This window comes from Corvus kubaryi, unplaced genomic scaffold (genome assembly GCF_017639235.1).
Source record: "Corvus kubaryi isolate FWS band 111438036 unplaced genomic scaffold, C.kubaryi_AGA036_p1.0 74, whole genome shotgun sequence".
In the NCBI taxonomy this organism is placed as follows: domain Eukaryota; kingdom Metazoa; phylum Chordata; class Aves; order Passeriformes; family Corvidae; genus Corvus; species Corvus kubaryi.
Window position 1 is genome coordinate 16,387,485 of NW_024582061.1, and position 16,476 is coordinate 16,403,960.

The window sequence follows — 16,476 nt, forward strand, 5'->3', positions numbered from 1 at the left end:
ACTCAGATCCCAAGCTCTGTGCAATTCCTGTGACCCCTAATGGGCACTTGGACCCATCCTTGCCCTCTTCTAACCCACCAGTGGCTGCTGGGGGGGTCACCAACTCTTCACACAACTCACTGCAGCTTGACCAGATCCGTGTGGCTGTTGGCTCCCGGAAGAGCAGTGTGATATCCCTGGGGAGAATGACCTATGACCAGCGGTCCTTGGTGAGTGAGGGAGTATAAATGTGTGCCATACCCTTCTTTTGAAGGCCAAGCACTTTGTTGGCTTTCTGCCATTACCTGGGGATTTCTGGGAAGAATTGCCCTGCTGCTGTAGGCTTCTAACAGAACTGCATTGCCCGTCTTTAGAATCCAGATCAGTTCACATTATTTTTCTAAACTTCCAGATTTTTGAAGTCTATTTCCAGGTCAGTTATCTATATTCCTTTGAGTGTGGGAGAGGGAGAACACCAAGAAGACAGTCTCCCTCTTACAGTGAAACACATTTTTCTTCCTTGCCTTTTCCGTGTTTTCCTAGAGTAAAGGACACAAAATGATGCCTTAAGAACATAGGAACATCTAGGTGATGCCAGAACCAACTCCCATTACAGCTGGGTTTTGTATCAGAGCTTTTCTAACAGTGAAAAACTTGTCTTTGAGCTCCCCATAGCAGATTCTGCTGCCCTATAGCACTTCCCCAAGCACTGCAGGTTTTCTAACCAGTGCATCTCTGACCTGTCCAACTTGTAACATCAGCTCCTGGGCTTTCTACCCACTGGCATACACAGCTCTGGGGAGTACCTCAGTGCTTAAAGGGCTCATGCTCCTGTTATTTCCAAACAGGGAGTGCTAGCAGCCACATACTACATGATAACTTGCTGATGGGGTTGGACTAGACTGTGACCAACAAGCCTGTTTTTCTCATTTCTCCCTTTTTACGAAGACTCTACTCAAAGATGGTGTGTCAGATGATCCATGACCGTGTACCTTGTGTTATCCTGAACCCCAGGGCAGTGTAAAAAGCTGCCAATCAGATTTTTTGAGAGCTTTACTCTTGCTCTGTGCTGGTGTAAGTAACAATATCAGGCACCTGGCCTTTGGCTTTATTACTTACCTTCCCTGAAAGTGCTTTGCACGCAGATGGTGCTATAAAGTAATCACAGCCAACACCATTGCTAACTCATTATCAATTTATTGTCAGATTTACAGAGATTGCTGCTAAATTCCCACCATGCAACTTGCTTGACATCTGATAAATGGCAGCCCTCTGGCTTAGGGGCCCAGGGAGAAGTCTGTGATCTGAGAGAGGATCACATGCTCCCTCCTTGTGCCCAGAGTCACTGAGTCCCCATCCCACTCCCTTACAGTCCAGCTCCCGCAGTTCCCACTATGGTGCCTGGAGCCGCAGCGGAGCCTGGGGAAGCCGTCGCTCCAGCTGGAACAGCCTGGCCCGGGGACACAGCCTGAAACACAAACCTCCCTCAGCTGAGCATGAGTCCCTCCTGTCTGGGGAAATGCACAAGGCAGCAGATGGGGAGCCGGATGGGACAGGAAGGGTGTTTCATCACCGCCGGACACTCTCTCTGGATAACAAAGGCTCCTGTGACCTGCTGGAGTTGGCCTCGGTCCCTTCTGGACACAGAGTGACCCATAGGCTGGGAGCACCGCCTGGGGCCAGTGAGCATCAGGACTGCAATGGCAAAATGCCCAGTATTGTCAAGGAGATCTTCCCAAAGATGAACAACCACAAAGAAGGGGGAGAGGATGATGAAGAAATAGATTATGTGAGTACTTGGTGGAAGAGCCTGGCGTTACATCACAGTGCTCTGAGAAATCCCAAATCCATCCTCAAATTTCAGTCTTCTTGCATGTGTCTGGGAAAGCTTGCAAAGGTGCTTTAGGAAGGCTGGAGGACAGCACTGAATGCAGATAGGACCTTCAGGCACAGACAAGCTCACACCACATTGTCAGGCTGCCTGCAAGGCAGGTGGATGGTGGGAGGAAGGCGGATGTGAGACATACATGTGGTCATTCAGGGGCTGTTATTTCAGAGCAGTGCAGCCAGTGATTTCTGCAGGGTAGGAGAGGTCAGGCTGTGTAACAGTGAGTTTTGCATGGGAGACATCAGCAGACCAGAGCAGGAAGCACAGGCACCACAGGCAAGGCAAGTGGGTTTTGTGGTATCAGCCTGAGGGACAACAATCTGTGAGCAGATCAGAGGGTGGAAAAAGTGGAGTGAGGGTCAGTAGAAAATTGAACAGACATATATGTCTGTATGAAATTCCCAGCTCAAGTGCCAACAGAAGGCTTTTTTGTTCTGGCTTCTTGTTTAGCTGAGGTAGGGAGGACACATTGCCCTCATGTAACACAGTCCCTCTAAGACCTCTAAGGCATCATGGACAGCATCCTACTCTAAAAAGGACACCAGCAGTTTTATTTGTCATGATTCAGGTAGGAAACCAGATGCCAAGAGGTAGACAATCCCTGGCAAAGCAGCTTCTACCTTCTTTTCCATTACTTGTTGCCTTTGAGTTGATTTTTCTCAGTCGGGGGATTAAAGAAAAGCAGGTAGTGGTGCGTTTGAGTCAGATGTGAAAGGAAGACTATCTCTCTCAGGCAAGTGGGAAGGTCACCAGTGGCAATTGCTTCTGCTGCATCCCTACAGAGCCTGTGCTTTCGCATCCGGAAGATGATGGAAGTCTACAAGCCAGACTGGTGTGAGTTACGGGAAGACTGGTCCATATATCTCTTCTCCCCACAGAACAGGTTTGTGCAGTTTTTGCCATGAGAGGGTTGAGAAGAGGGGGTAGATTTTGTTGCTCTGCTGGCCACATCCCCTGATGTTAGGTTGCAGTTTTAGCCTCACCAGCTGAGAATGTGTGTTTTCTCCTCCTTTGTCCCTTCTACACCCAAACAACATTTCTTTTCCTAGATTCTGGCAATGAAAGGAAAGTCGAGCATCCTAAATAGCTATTGTGATCTTCCCTCCCTTTGGAGCATCCCATTTTTATTTTCTGTAATCATAAATATTTATAGCAAAGCAGGGCAAGGAATACTAATGTTAGCACAAAGAGCATAAAGAATGTATTATTGATGACTCTATAATACTGATATTTCTTCCCCTGGTACCAGAATAGTGTCTTCATTTAATTTACAGTCCCAGTACCAACTTACCAGCAGTTATATCACGCATTTAGGGTAAAGTTAGAATTCTTCTTGCCTAAAAAAAGAGGAAAATTGGGTTGAATTCTTCATGTTAAAGAGATCTTCTCACCAGGAGAAAATGTCCATGTACCCCAGCCAACACTATTCTCACCCATGTATATTGCCCCTTGAAAAGAAAGTGTTTCATTATAGGTCACGAGGGAGAGCTTGTGTGACACCTATGTTAATCTACACAGTGTCTTTCAGAAGTGTGGTCCCCATGACTGCCAACCTACCTGCCTCTCCTGAGCTTTCAGCATCCAGCCTCTTCGCTGTGGGGTGGTACAAAGTGTGAGTTTGGGAGGAAAACTAGAATTCAGCCTCTTCACAAGGCAAGAGAGGAGCACAGAGTCATAGTGGTTAGGAAACCACTCTGGCACTGGGGAAATCAATGGAGGGTTCAGCTCATTGCTCTGCCCTTGCTCTGCTCCAGGCTCCCTGTGTGACCATGTACCACCCTGGGCTATTGCCGTTTCAAAGGACATCAGTATCATAGATAGGAAAGCTGCTATATCAGAGCCCAGTTTTGGCCAGAATGCTTAATTCTATGTCATCTTTGTTCCTAAATTCGTTCTGCCCAAGGCACAAGTGCCTACTGGAACTCTCTTGCAGGTTTCGCCTCCTCTGCCAAACCATCATTGCTCACAAGCTCTTTGACCACGTAGTGCTGGCCTTCATCTTCCTGAACTGCATCACAATTGCCCTGGAAAGACCCCAGATTGAACACAGAAGCACGGTGAGAACCATTACCTGTCACCCATTTTTTGGCACAACCTCTAACAGTGATTCTTAAGTGTTGCTGGTACTGGTATGATCTCTGGAAGAACTTGAGCTCAGATTCATCTATTCAAATACCTAAGTATTAGTAATTGACATAAATGTGTGCTTCCCCTGCAGGCTCTTGTAATAGGGCAACCCGCTTTATAATACAGAAAGCCCAGTTCCTTCTGTCTTGAGAAGTAAGAGTCTCCTCCAGGAACCTGCATATAAGAGATGAAAGGCAAAAGGGACAAGGACTGGGAGCTGAAACATAGAAGTAGCTTCCATGCTGTAGGAATGGCACATCATCATTCATGTATGCTGCTCTTGAGCTATCTTGGAGGAGGCTCAAGCTGGCAAGTGAAATTACTTTTCCTGCTTGTCTGCCTTAGCTGACGCCCAGACTCTGCTGCACTTGGACACGATCTGTGGTCTGTGCTCAGCAGTTCTTTGGGAAGAAGTCCCAGGTCAGTGCAGCAGGTCAGGCCTGAGCAGCACTGACAGAACAGGGCAGGGAGTGCCTTGGAACCAGATTTGCAGGATGCAAAAAAATCCCAGCCACTATGCTCTGGCAGAGCTGCGTAGGATCTTGTCCCAGCCAAGGTGTATGAGCTGAAAGGTGCCTAGCACTGACCTCTGCCAAGGACACCTCCCTTATTTCTTCAGCTTTCAGACTCTTCATAGGAATGCAAAAATATCAAGATCATCAGAGGGGCCTGACAGAGTAACAAGAAGTAGTCAAAATACATTTAAGGTCTTTCTCTGTTTTGTTTTTTTTTTTTTTTTTATTTTATTTCTAGGAAAGAATCTTTCTCACTGTGTCCAACTACATTTTCACAGCAATCTTTGTAGCTGAGATGACACTGAAGGTAAGTTACTGGAGGTGAACAGCTCAGAGCCTTTTCCCAGTATCAAACACGGTTCATGTTTCATCAGCACCCTTTTAAAATCTGTTCATCTTTTTGGTGTGCCAGTCCTTCCCTCTACCTTTATAACAGCAGATATTGCCTGGGGTTGAGTCCTGTCCTGTCAGGCTTAGAGGAGATGTTTATCCTAGGCTTTAGATCCAGCTGGATCTTATTATTCATAAAGGATAGCTGGCATTCAAGTATGGATTTTGTAATGTTGTCAAATGTCCATTCCCTTTCTCCTGGAGCAAGAATGGCAGACATTACAACAATATTAATGACATGCTCAAAGTTGAGATAATTATTCAGTAGATTTCAAAGTACTTTGCAACAATCAGAAAACCTTGGTATTCCCTTCTTGTGATTGGGAAAAAGTCCTGAACTGTGTGCTGGAAGTTAAACCCCTAAAATTCATATCTGAATTTTGACCGTGATTTGCAGAATGTTAAGATCTCCCCATGGCCACCAATTTCTGTAGTACCCACTGTTTTTGAGAACTGCTGGCAAACAAACTACCCCTTTAAGAGCCAGTGTATGGATTTTGGTGCCTGACTTTACCTCTCAGGTGATCTCTGAACTGGGAGACTTGCCCCAAGTCTCTGGTGTGGCAGGGAAAGGTTTCCTGTGTGTCCCCTACAGTGTCATGTTAGGGAGGCAGAAAACAGATGTTTTCCTTCACAGACATCCAGGTGAAAGGAGAAGATTATGAGATGACACTTCAGTGTCATGAGGAGTTGATAACTATTCCCCCTCCTCCCATTCTCTCCACAGTTGCCCTCTACCCGGTAACATGGAGAGGAGCTATTTCATCCCCTCCTCTCTCCCCTCTCTTCCAGGTGGTCTCTCTAGGCCTGTATTTTGGGGACCAGGCTTATCTCCGCAGCAGTTGGAACGTCTTGGATGGCTTCTTGGTCTTCGTGTCTCTCATTGACATTGTGGTTTCAGTGGCCTCTGCTGGCGGTGCCAAAATTCTGGGGGTGCTGCGAGTGCTCCGGTTGCTGCGCACCCTACGTCCCCTCCGGTCAGAACCCCACCAAGCCCTGCTCGCCCCCTTCTTCCCACTGGTCATCCCCAGGAAGGGTCCCAGAGTCAGATCCAGCTGGGCTAGGCAAAGTGTGGTCTTTGACAAGCAATAAGCCACAGGGAGGTCCCCCTTAGCCATTTGGGTCCGATGCTGGAGGTACCTCATCAGACAACAAATCCATGGGAGAGGAGGCTTTTTGATCACAGGGGAGTGATCTCCACTGAGGGGTCACTGCACAGGGAGAGAGGGGTCTGCTGCTGCTGAAAATGCTTTGCTTAGGCCAAATGCCCCCACCCTGTCCCCCTGTCACCCTTCCCCTTCCTTCCCTTCCAGAGTCATCAGTCGAGCCCCTGGCCTGAAGCTGGTGGTGGAGACACTCATTTCTTCCCTCAAGCCCATAGGAAACATTGTCCTCATCTGCTGTGCTTTCTTCATCATCTTTGGCATCCTGGGTGTGCAGGTAGGTTGTTGCTGTCCATCAAACAGCCCTTGAGCCCCTACCCCTATTGCCGTGGGCACCTGTACCCCCAGGTCCTGTAACAGACACAGGGAGCCAAGCAGAGCAGGAGAGACAGGGAAGCCAGTCAATTTTCTGTATTTGCCCTCTTCCACAAGTCATCTCCATTATCACACAGCCTTTCCCAAGCACAGACAGGTGCTCAGCAAGTGCAGGCATTGCTGGACATGAGACAGGAGTTAATGATCACACCTGGCAGCAGCTGCATGGGGGTTTGGGTCAGTGTTGTTGGGAGAGCCCAGGGCTGGCACAGCACAGGGCTCCCTGGACGCATCCATTTCACCCCACAAGGGCAAGCAGCTCAGCACCTGCTCATATGAACCCTGCCTCCAGCCAGCTCTCTTTCTCCCCCTCACTCTGAGCCCTAATTCCACCCACAAACTTCTTTAATTTTTTTATTTAATCCTTTTTATTTTTGGCTGTTGCATTGCAGAGGAGCAAGGGTGTGGGCGTTACTTCCATCTCAGGGAATGCGCTATACTTAGTTTGCTCTGATGCATCTGTACAAATGCACAATCCAGTACCTTCCATATGGGGAAAGGAGCCCTGGGCAGAAGTCACAGCAGTGCAGTGCAGCTTTGTGAAAAAATATATATGAGAAGAAGAGGATGTTTTTTTCTGGTCCTTTACCCTCAGATGAGATCTTCTTTTCCCATCAGCACTCTCAGTAACTGGGAAGCAGGGAGGGAAGATTACTCTAGGGGACTGATTAGAAGATACTTTCTCCCTTTGTACTCAGAAAGGCTGCCTTAAGGACTGTCAGACGGTGGGCTTACAGTCACTGCTGGCCAGGGGCAATGGAGGAGGCTGAAAAGCCAAGTGTGAGCTTACAAGGGTGGTCCTGGCTCCTTTGCAATGGTTGAAACTGTGCTCTACATTGTGTTGGTGGCGTCCCTGTCATGCTCTATGTGGCTTGCAGTCTTGCAGGCCATGCAGCATCTTGGCAGCTTCTGTACATCCCAGGGAGCATGGGGAACCCTGTGGGGAAAGGGGCTGATGGGGTCACTCCCCTCCTGCAGCTTTTCAAAGGCAAGTTCTACCACTGCCTGGGGGTCGACATCAGGAACATCACCAACCGGTCTGACTGCGTGGCAGCCAACTACAAGTGGGTGCACCACAAGTATAACTTCGACAACCTGGGACAGGTGAGTTTACCCACATCTCCTTCCTCTGACAGGAACCCATCAAAGGGATTGTCTCCTCCCCAGGGAATAGATGCAGTGCCTGGAAAGCCAATGCCTGGGCCAGAAGGAGCAGTTATTTGGCCTGGGTGTCCATGCAGAAGCTGTGTCACTAGTGGGTTGGTATCAGGATGACAGAGGATGAGGGGGAAAGAAAAGTGGTGGCAGCAGAGAGCTTGATTTTTCTCTTTTCTCCTGCCATGAAGCAGATGTTCTTCAAAACCTCTCTCCTCTGGTGGATCTGGCTGTACATGGCTTCCTGTCACCCCCTCCCTGTCCTCCACAGGGGAAGGAGCAGGTTTTGATGTGTACAGAGACACAGGAAGAGTATTTTGGTGCTGTGTGTGTTAGAGCATAAACCCACAATATTTTTTTTCCTGCCTGCCAGATGCACCTGCTCCACATCTGCTTTGCTTTATGTGTTGCAGGCTCTGATGTCCCTCTTTGTTCTGGCTTCCAAGGATGGCTGGGTGAATATTATGTATAATGGACTAGATGCTGTGGCTGTTGACCAGCAGGTACATGGACTTTTATGTGAAAGGACCTTTGTCATTTTCCTTGTGCTAGTAAGGCAGAAGCGTGCTTTAATGTCCTGCTTCAGATATCTCCCTCAAACCAAGAGTCCCTTCCAGGCCCTATCTGAATCCTTTGCTCACCTATTTGCAAGGGGTCAGGTCCATGGTCTTGTCTGGTCCATGCAGGGAGGTGTAGCTGTGGCTGTGCTGTGGGTGTCTGTGGTAGTGTCAGTGGGCCTTTATCAATTCGTAATGAAGAAGCAATAGTGCCATGTGTCTTTCTGGGCATGCTGGCTCCCTCCTGGCCCACACATGGTTATTTCAATACCTTGTAAAGCAGGAACTGTTGGGCTGCTGCCCACTGCATCCCTATTCCTCTACTGCTAAGACAATCACTGCCTCTGTTCTCCTTTCGCTCCAGCCAGTGACCAACAACAACCCCTGGATGCTCCTCTACTTCATTTCCTTTCTCCTCATCGTCAGCTTCTTTGTGCTCAACATGTTTGTGGGGGTGGTGGTGGAGAACTTCCACAAGTGCCGGCAGCACCAGGAGGCTGAGGAGGCGCGCCGGCGGGAGGAGAAGCGCCTGCGACGCTTGGAGAAGAAGCGAAGGAGTAAGGCACAGCCTAAGTGTTTGGTTGGTTCGTAGGCCAAGGTTTTCTGAGAAAAACCTTTTCCTCTTCTTTTTCTTTCCCAATGGGCTGGTCTCCAAAATCCATCACTCGTGGCCATGCTCTCAGCCTTCCTCCCCGCACCACTGCTGTGTCACCACACATGCCACTGGGGCGGTCTGAGGAAGAGGGGTGGCTGAGGAGGTCTGCTGGGACTCCAGGGAAGGCACTGGGGAGGGGTTTTAGCACCCCGTTCCTCAGGAGACAATGTACCAAAAACACCCCTGTGCACATGCTGACAGGCACTGTTGGCATGGGGCATGCACACACTGATAACACTTCCTGAGCTTGGGGTAGAGTCCCACCTGGGCTTCCTGCAGCTCAGCTGGTGGTTGAAGAAAGACCTGGACAGACCATTCTTTGTGTTTAAACCCAAATTTAAAGAAGAGGGAAAAAAAAAAAGAGGAAGACCCCTGTGTTTTGTGTCTCAGTGCCCCCCGTGTTGCAGTGTCAATCCTTGGGATCCCAAACCTTCTGTGGTAAAGGAAACCCTCTATTCCTGGTGTTTCTGTCCTGTTTTGTGTTACCTTTAGATAAAAATTGCTAAAGCATACTTGCCCCTGGAAATCACCCCTACTACTCAGACTTCCATTCACAGCCTATGGGCATGCTTTCCCTTCCTCTGCTCCTGTTTTCCCTTCCTCTGCTCCTGTTTTCCCCTTCTCTCCCATGACACCCCAGGGCCTCTTCTTGAACCATCTGCTCCCTTTTATCATAAGTGATCTTAATTTGTCAAGACATGCTGATTTAGCACCATTCCCACAAACACAGACTAACAGATTTTCTTTCTAGTATTCTGTTCTTTGTCTTTCTTCCTACATATTTTTCCCCACTTCTTCTTCTTTTTCTTCTTCCGCCCCCCCCCCCCCCGCCATGTCCTTTATCTTTACCTGTTCTTTTCTCTCTAGGTTTTTCTCTCTCCCAGCTTCATTCCATTTTCTTTCAACACCTATCACCAGCCTTATGCCTTCTCCCTCCTCAGTGTTTCTTACCCATTTCTCTCTTTGTTCTAATTTCTTCCTAACTCTGCCCATATCCCTCTTTCCACTGAAGAGGCGCAGCGTTTGCCGTACTATGCTACCTACTGCCACATACGCCTCCTTATTCATTCGGTCTGCACCAGCCACTATCTGGACATCTTCATCACTTTCATCATCTGCCTCAACGTGGTCACTATGTCCTTGGAGCACTACAACCAACCTGTGGTGAGTGAGATTATGGAGATAAGTCCTGCCTCTAGACATTGTTATTTTGGTACAGCTCTCTGGTGACCACTGCCCACCAGCATAAGTAGGACACTTGAGTGTCTCTAAAAACAACTGTTAAAGTTTTGTAGGAGTTAGTTTTGTAGTAGGCAAATTTGTGTGAAGAGTTTTATGTGTATCCAGAAAGGTAGTTCCTACTCAGACACTTGTTATCCATTAAAATCTTTAGAGAGAAGGTATCTGAGCAAGAGTCAAGCCCCTAGAAAGCACGGTGCAATTAAGTCTCTGTGCTTTATATGAGTAAGTGGATATGTGGGTCACCCAAATTTAGCTTCCTGCTCTGCTTTTTATGTTCCCCTGGATCCTAATAGGAGTCATGGAAGCAGCAGTGTCCTGGGAGCTTCGGGCTTTGAATCAGATTTCTGAATGTCAGCCCTATTCCCCTGCCATATGGCCTCAGCTGAGAGAACCAGGGTGGCCAGTGGTATGTCATGGGATGGGCCATCTTTACCAAGCCACCTTTTCTTCGTAACAGAAGCTGCAGGGCCAAAGTGCTGAGCAGAGCCTCTCTCAGCTGCAGGGTGTGATTCCAAATACAGCACCCTGGAGGCCAAATAAGTTTTACACTTTGCTTGGGTATAGACCATGTACCTCTCAGTGTTCCTGGCAAAGCTGTAGATGCCTTTGGTGGGAAAAATGTATGCTGCACAGATCAAAGGAGACTTCTGCCTCCATATGTAGACAAAGCATTCATCATGACTTCTGCCCAGTGGCGTTTCAGTTCTCTCTTCAGAAGACCCTTGGTTTAGGTGACAATGCTGGTGTCTGAACAGATTGTCTGAGGTAGCTCAGGCTTTGATCAGGAGCTGAGTCTGTCTGTCCTCTTTCAAATCTACTGCTGGGCTCCTCTGTTTCTTGCCCACCTTGCCCAGCTGCCCAGCTTTCATCTTGCCCTAGATGATGCCCAGCTTTAGGTTTCAAGAACTCTCAACCTTTATCTGTTGTCGTCCTCACAGATCTTTGTTCCTCAACAAGTCACTTCTCTTCCTTACTCTTCAGCTCCTTTCCTTGGAACACAGCTCCAGCCAAGCCAGCCTGCTCTGTTAAATAATCTTCTCAAAGCACTTCAAGCCCTTCCAGCACAAAATGCCACCAAAAGCTGCCCACTGCTCACACTGGTCCTTGGTGGTGGCGAAGGGGCAGCCCGTAAAAGAGCCAGAAGCCAAACAGCTCAGAGGTGGGATGTGCTGGCCCCAGACCAAGGCACAGCAGGGTTTCCTCCTGTCAGTGATGGCCCGAATCCACAACCAGAATAACCTCTGTGCTTCACTCCTGGTTGACAGCTATGCCAGTGCCATTAACAAGGTGTCATTCAGGTGGCACAGGCTACTGGCAGAAGAAAAGCCTGATGGCATTTTGTGGATTCTCTTGCAATAGCCTCCTCCTTCTGATTATGCTAAACAGTACTGGAAAAGGAGCTGGAACTGATCCTGAGAAGAACATGGGGCAGAGGGGCTGGCTGGTGGTTGCCCTTAGTAGGCAACCTCTACATTCAAGTAGGTCGGAAGCATGGGGCAGCTTCCCCACCCCACAATGAACACCGGGGGTAGGTTCCACACCCCACAATGAATACCTGGTGCTTAGGAGAGTCCCCACACAGGGGGGTTATATCTTTGATGTTGCTTTCTCCTCAATTCTTTATTCTCTCTTTCTGTGGCAGTCCCTGGAGACCGCCCTTAAGTACTGCAACTACCTGTTCACTACAGTCTTCGTGTTTGAGGCAGTCCTCAAGCTGGTGGCGTTTGGTCTGCGACGATTCTTCAAAGACAGGTGAGCAGAGGATTGTCAACCGTGGCTGTGGGACAGCTGGGTTTAGGGTAGAGGTTTGGGCATAGTGCCCTATCTAGACTGTGAAGCGGTGGCAGAGTGCTCTGACTGCCTTCCAGTTCTGAACAGCATGGACCTAACCTCATCCTCCACAAGCTGCAATGCCTAGGCAATAGCAAGAGTTGTCCAAAAATTGCCTCTTGGTTGGAGTCTGCTTGTTGGGCTAGAAAGCAAAGGAGATGAGGTTAGAGAGAGACATTTTTTTCCTGCGCTTGAGGCAAACTCTGAGCATGCTGAAGCAGAACATATATAGCAAAGTTGATTCGAGGTAGTAAGGCCGTAAAAAGCTGAGCCCATTAGTCAAAGCATAGTGCCATAGTAACACAGCTCCATGCTTTCAAATCAGTCTGGCTTGCCTCTGGCTGCTCAGGGTGTGTGCAAAGTGAATCTCTGTTTCTCTGGAAAAGCCCATATAGGGTGAGTCACAGTGGGGCCTTGAACTCATACATAAGGAAATGTTTAGGATGAAGTGGAGACAATTACATTTCTTTTTCAGGGAAATGGAAAACTCTATCTTCGTTTATTCTCTTGAATTTTTCTTCTAAAGGTGGAACCAGCTAGATCTGGCCATTGTGCTGCTGTCTGTCATGGGCATCACATTGGAAGAGATTGAAATCAACGCTGCTCTCCCTATTAACCCCACTATCATCCGGATCATGAGGGTGCTGCGTATTGCGCGGGGTGAGAGAGACGCTGGCCAGAGCAGGGGTGTATGTGGCCATGGAGTGCAACTTGGTGCCATGACTCAATGAGCAGTGGCCGTAGAGCCGTGAGCTCACCCTGTCCCCAGCCATTGAGGAGCCTCTGGGGCGTCCTTCATCATATCCCAGCAGGGATTCTAGGATCTAGGACACCCTAGAAGCTCAGGCTTTCTGGTTGCCTGGGAGGTGAAGCACTGGGAGGGTGGGCAGATCATGTGAGAGCTGAACTTTCTCTGTTACTCATTTATGGGGCAACTGTGGTAGTGGTGTGGGGAGAAGAGGCCACCAAGCAGACTGAAATTTGCACAGGTAAGGGCCTGAATCTTCCTGGTGGTGGCCAAGGTGTGCCAAGATGGCATAACAGTGATGGCTGAAGGAAGAGAAAGTGATGGAAGGAAAAATCAAAGCAAAAGGACAATTAGGATACGTGTTCCTGGGAAAAAGAGTGTCTGGGTGAAGCAGAAGCAGCCCAATAGGCATGGGTGGCAGAAATAGAGTATTTAGTAAAAACTATAAGAACTCAAGGAGAAGGAACTGGGGTTGTAGAGTGAAAAGGGAGAAGAGAAATGAGGGGAAAGTCCAGTTTTTCTAGGGCAAGAGGAGACAGGACATCTGTCTTGTGCTACTGACATTAGTAAGTCACACAAAGGATGCCTCTGAGCTCAGTCTGACTGACACTTCTCTTGTGCTTGTTGTGGCAGTCCTGAAGCTACTGAAGATGGCCACAGGGATGCGAGCGCTGCTGGATACAGTTGTTCAAGCCCTGCCACAGGTAAAACATCTTCCCAAAAGGCTCTCCTCTTCTGTCCCTTTTTCCAAAGGGTTTATTCTTGTGGAGTCTCAGAGGTGGTGTCTACTGTGGTGTGCAGGCAACTGACTGAAGGTCATGTCCAAGTTCTCATTCATGGGGTTACAGCTCACCTCACCTCTCTCTTCTCCAGCACTTGAAAGAAATGAGGCTTGACTGCTGGATTTCTTCCCATCATGTCTAGCTAGTGTCTAACTGTTTGCAATTAGTTCTTGGCTCCTTTCTCCCTTCTCCATAAGAAGGGAAGAGTGATTGGAAGCCATTTCAGGAGGAAAGGAAATATTTCTGTCACTGTACCTCTCACCCTTCCGTGAATGTGCCCCTTTTTCCCTCCTTCTCTTCCATTCGTACTCTCATCACTCCTTTTCTTAGCCAGTGCTTCCCCCTTCCTACTTTCTCTTCTTTTCTCCTCCTGTACCCCTTTATGTTTCCGAGCCTCTCATGTATGAGAAGCAGTGACACGCTCTGTTGTGGCTCACACAGCCGGCAGTTAAGCGTCTGCTGCAAGACATGGAGACAGAAGGATCTCATGATCTGTGAGTGGCAGCTGCTCCCAAACAAGATGCTGACACGGTGCTTTACACAGGCTTCAAGCCCACTGTGAGCATCCTCCGTGATGGATGAGTAGTCAGGGAGTCTGGTCCCGTTCCTTTTGGATTGTTGAGGGAGAATTGTTAAGCAAGGAGTAATGGCACCAAGTGGTTTTACGGATCATACATCAGACTAGTCCCTTGGCAGGCCCTGAGAAGGGAACTCTACTGCGTGATATCAAAATGCACAGGCATTTGTCAGTTGATTTATCAGCTAATGTGCCAGTGCTGGTGAGTGATGATGAGCTGGGAATCAATCTGAAAACAGCATGAGTAGTTACCCAGGGAATTTACTTCTGATGTTGGTGACAATAAATGTCAATCTGTACTAGAGGAATCTGATGGCACAAAAGTGAGAGGGAAACTCTGTGATCTTTTATGGATCCCGACCTCTGTCTGATCTCCCATGTTTTTTATTAAACAATAATTATTTGTGGTTTATTATAATAGTAATAAAAACAATATTAGTAATTCATATGTAGGATATACAACATCATTCAGGATAGTTGTGGACTGCGATACACTGGACAATAGAAGGAAGGAGAGATGAAGGATGTTTGTAGTGCAGGCAGATGTGGAATGCAAATTTTTATTAGTTCTGGCTCTGGTGCCACAGACTGGCTCGGTGCAGCTACTTTGCACCTTGCTGTTTTCCATTCCAGGAGCCACAACAGATGATTTTTCTCAGGCAAGGATCTGGAACAGAGCAAGTCTTCAGATCCAGCATCTGCATGTCTGTGGCATGTTTATTCTGAAACCCAGATAAATGCACACAGATATTAAGAGCTGGATGAAATAGTATCCAGAAACTGTTGGTTAGAGGACTCTGCAATATATTTGCACTTAAATGATGAGATTCAACTTCTATTCCCAAAATAAATTTCCTCCTCTCTTATTTATTATCTATTCATATCGCTGTCATGTAGACAAAGAAACTGAGTCATCAGACAGTTAAGTGTTTTGCTCAAGATGGCAAAGAGCACAGCTGGGACCCGTGAGTCTCTGCTTCTGGTCCTAGCCACAAACCACAAGTATATTCTTCCATATTTTCTCATTTCTGATTTTTCTGTCTCCTGTTTACCTACGGCCCCTTTGCTAACCAAGTTGGTGGGTCAGGTCTTTTGGAGGTCAGTAATATCTGCCCCAAAGCAAGCAGATGTCTCAAAGTTTGGCCTCTAGGTATTCCCTGGAAGATAATAAAAAGCAGTAGTTAATCCTATGACTTCCTGTTAACTGGCTTTTGCTACTTCCTATAACAGGTTGGCTTTGTTTAATAAAGTTGTGTAGCAAGGATAAAAAAATCACTTTATACTTAGAGTTATGTAAAAATCTGAACTTAAAGGTCTAAAATCCACCAGTTTCACCACTAAAAGAATGAACCCAGTCTCCATATTTTATACACCGGGTCTTCGGGGGACAATTGAATTATGTGTAATATTAATCTCCAAGACTTATTGGCTTTGCCAAAAGAAGTAGTTTAAAATAAGCTGTCCTTTCCCTTGCGCTTTATCCTCTTCCTGACACTTCTCTTTTTGTTCCTAGAGCACAGACTCAAATCAGGGATTCTGGCTTGCTAATGGCATACAAGGCATCTCCAGTTGTTCTGTTTAAATTCCGTTCCTGTCTTTGTTACACTGCAGCAATTCTTAATAGTGAATAGAGCTTTAATTTAAAAGAGCCCTTTGGAAATGTAGTTCTCAGCTAAGTTTTATTAACTTCCTTTTCTTAACGCCCTGTAGACACAGACCCAGCACGGTGTTTTCACAGCATTTACTATGGTGTCTAATTTAGTCATCAGAAATAATTCCTTCCAGTGAGTATGTAGGGAGCCAGGATGTGGCAGTCCAGGGGAGTGGGTGGGCTGAATCACTTATTTCTCTCCTGAATTTGGATGGCACAGCAGTTGCAATAACTAAATTAAGATTCCTGAAGTGATGATCCTAACATAGGCCCAGTGACCACATGCATTCAGATCAGAAACTGTTCAGTGGTTCAGAAAAACTTGTTAAGTCCCTAATTTTTCCATGACTTCTCTTCCCACCTGCCTGCTTCTCCCCCAGCCCTGATGGCAACTGGAGCCATCACTGAAGATTTCTCAAGTGTTGAGCAATTGTTTGGTTGCATTTGTACACTGGGATTTCACTGCTGTTCTCTTCAGACTTTGAAATGCAGAAATACTTTCTGTACAGATGCAATAGGCTTTGGGATAGACTGACAGTGCCCTTTGCTTTCAGGTGGGAAACCTTGGACTCCTTTTCATGCTCCTCTTTTTCATCTATGCTGCTCTAGGAGTGGAGCTCTTTGGAAAACTGGGTAAGTCTCAAGCAGACCATGCTCCAGTGTGAGCTACAGACATGCTGGTTGGGGTTTCTCAAAATCAGAGCTCTTCAATAAAGGGACTGAATTATTTGATGGACTTTATTCTCCCTTATGCTTAATTGATGTAAGAGGAATTTCCCTCTAAATTGTTACTGTCCTAACAACCTAACAAAATAAAAGCAGCCTCTGTTTTCTGTTACATT

At 47.3% G+C, this 16,476-nt stretch overlaps 1 protein-coding gene across 5 annotated transcripts in view; it reads left to right on the forward strand.

Annotated features, from left to right (window-relative positions):
- CACNA1I (calcium voltage-gated channel subunit alpha1 I) overlaps nt 1-16,476 on the forward strand; it is a 164,896-nt gene that overhangs the window by 135,441 nt on the left and 12,979 nt on the right. For all 5 annotated transcript variants that reach the window (XM_042050736.1, XM_042050734.1, XM_042050737.1 and 2 more), the window contains 15 exons: nt 7-209; nt 1,352-1,768; nt 2,650-2,750; nt 3,801-3,924; nt 4,748-4,816; nt 5,692-5,876; nt 6,213-6,339; nt 7,416-7,541; nt 8,006-8,095; nt 8,514-8,706; nt 9,817-9,968; nt 11,689-11,798; nt 12,403-12,536; nt 13,258-13,328; nt 16,189-16,267. In XM_042050736.1, coding sequence (XP_041906670.1) covers nt 7-209; nt 1,352-1,768; nt 2,650-2,750; nt 3,801-3,924; nt 4,748-4,816; nt 5,692-5,876; nt 6,213-6,339; nt 7,416-7,541; nt 8,006-8,095; nt 8,514-8,706; nt 9,817-9,968; nt 11,689-11,798; nt 12,403-12,536; nt 13,258-13,328; nt 16,189-16,267 — 2,181 coding nt within the window. The remainder of the gene's footprint in view (nt 1-6; nt 210-1,351; nt 1,769-2,649; nt 2,751-3,800; nt 3,925-4,747; nt 4,817-5,691; nt 5,877-6,212; nt 6,340-7,415; nt 7,542-8,005; nt 8,096-8,513; nt 8,707-9,816; nt 9,969-11,688; nt 11,799-12,402; nt 12,537-13,257; nt 13,329-16,188; nt 16,268-16,476) is intronic.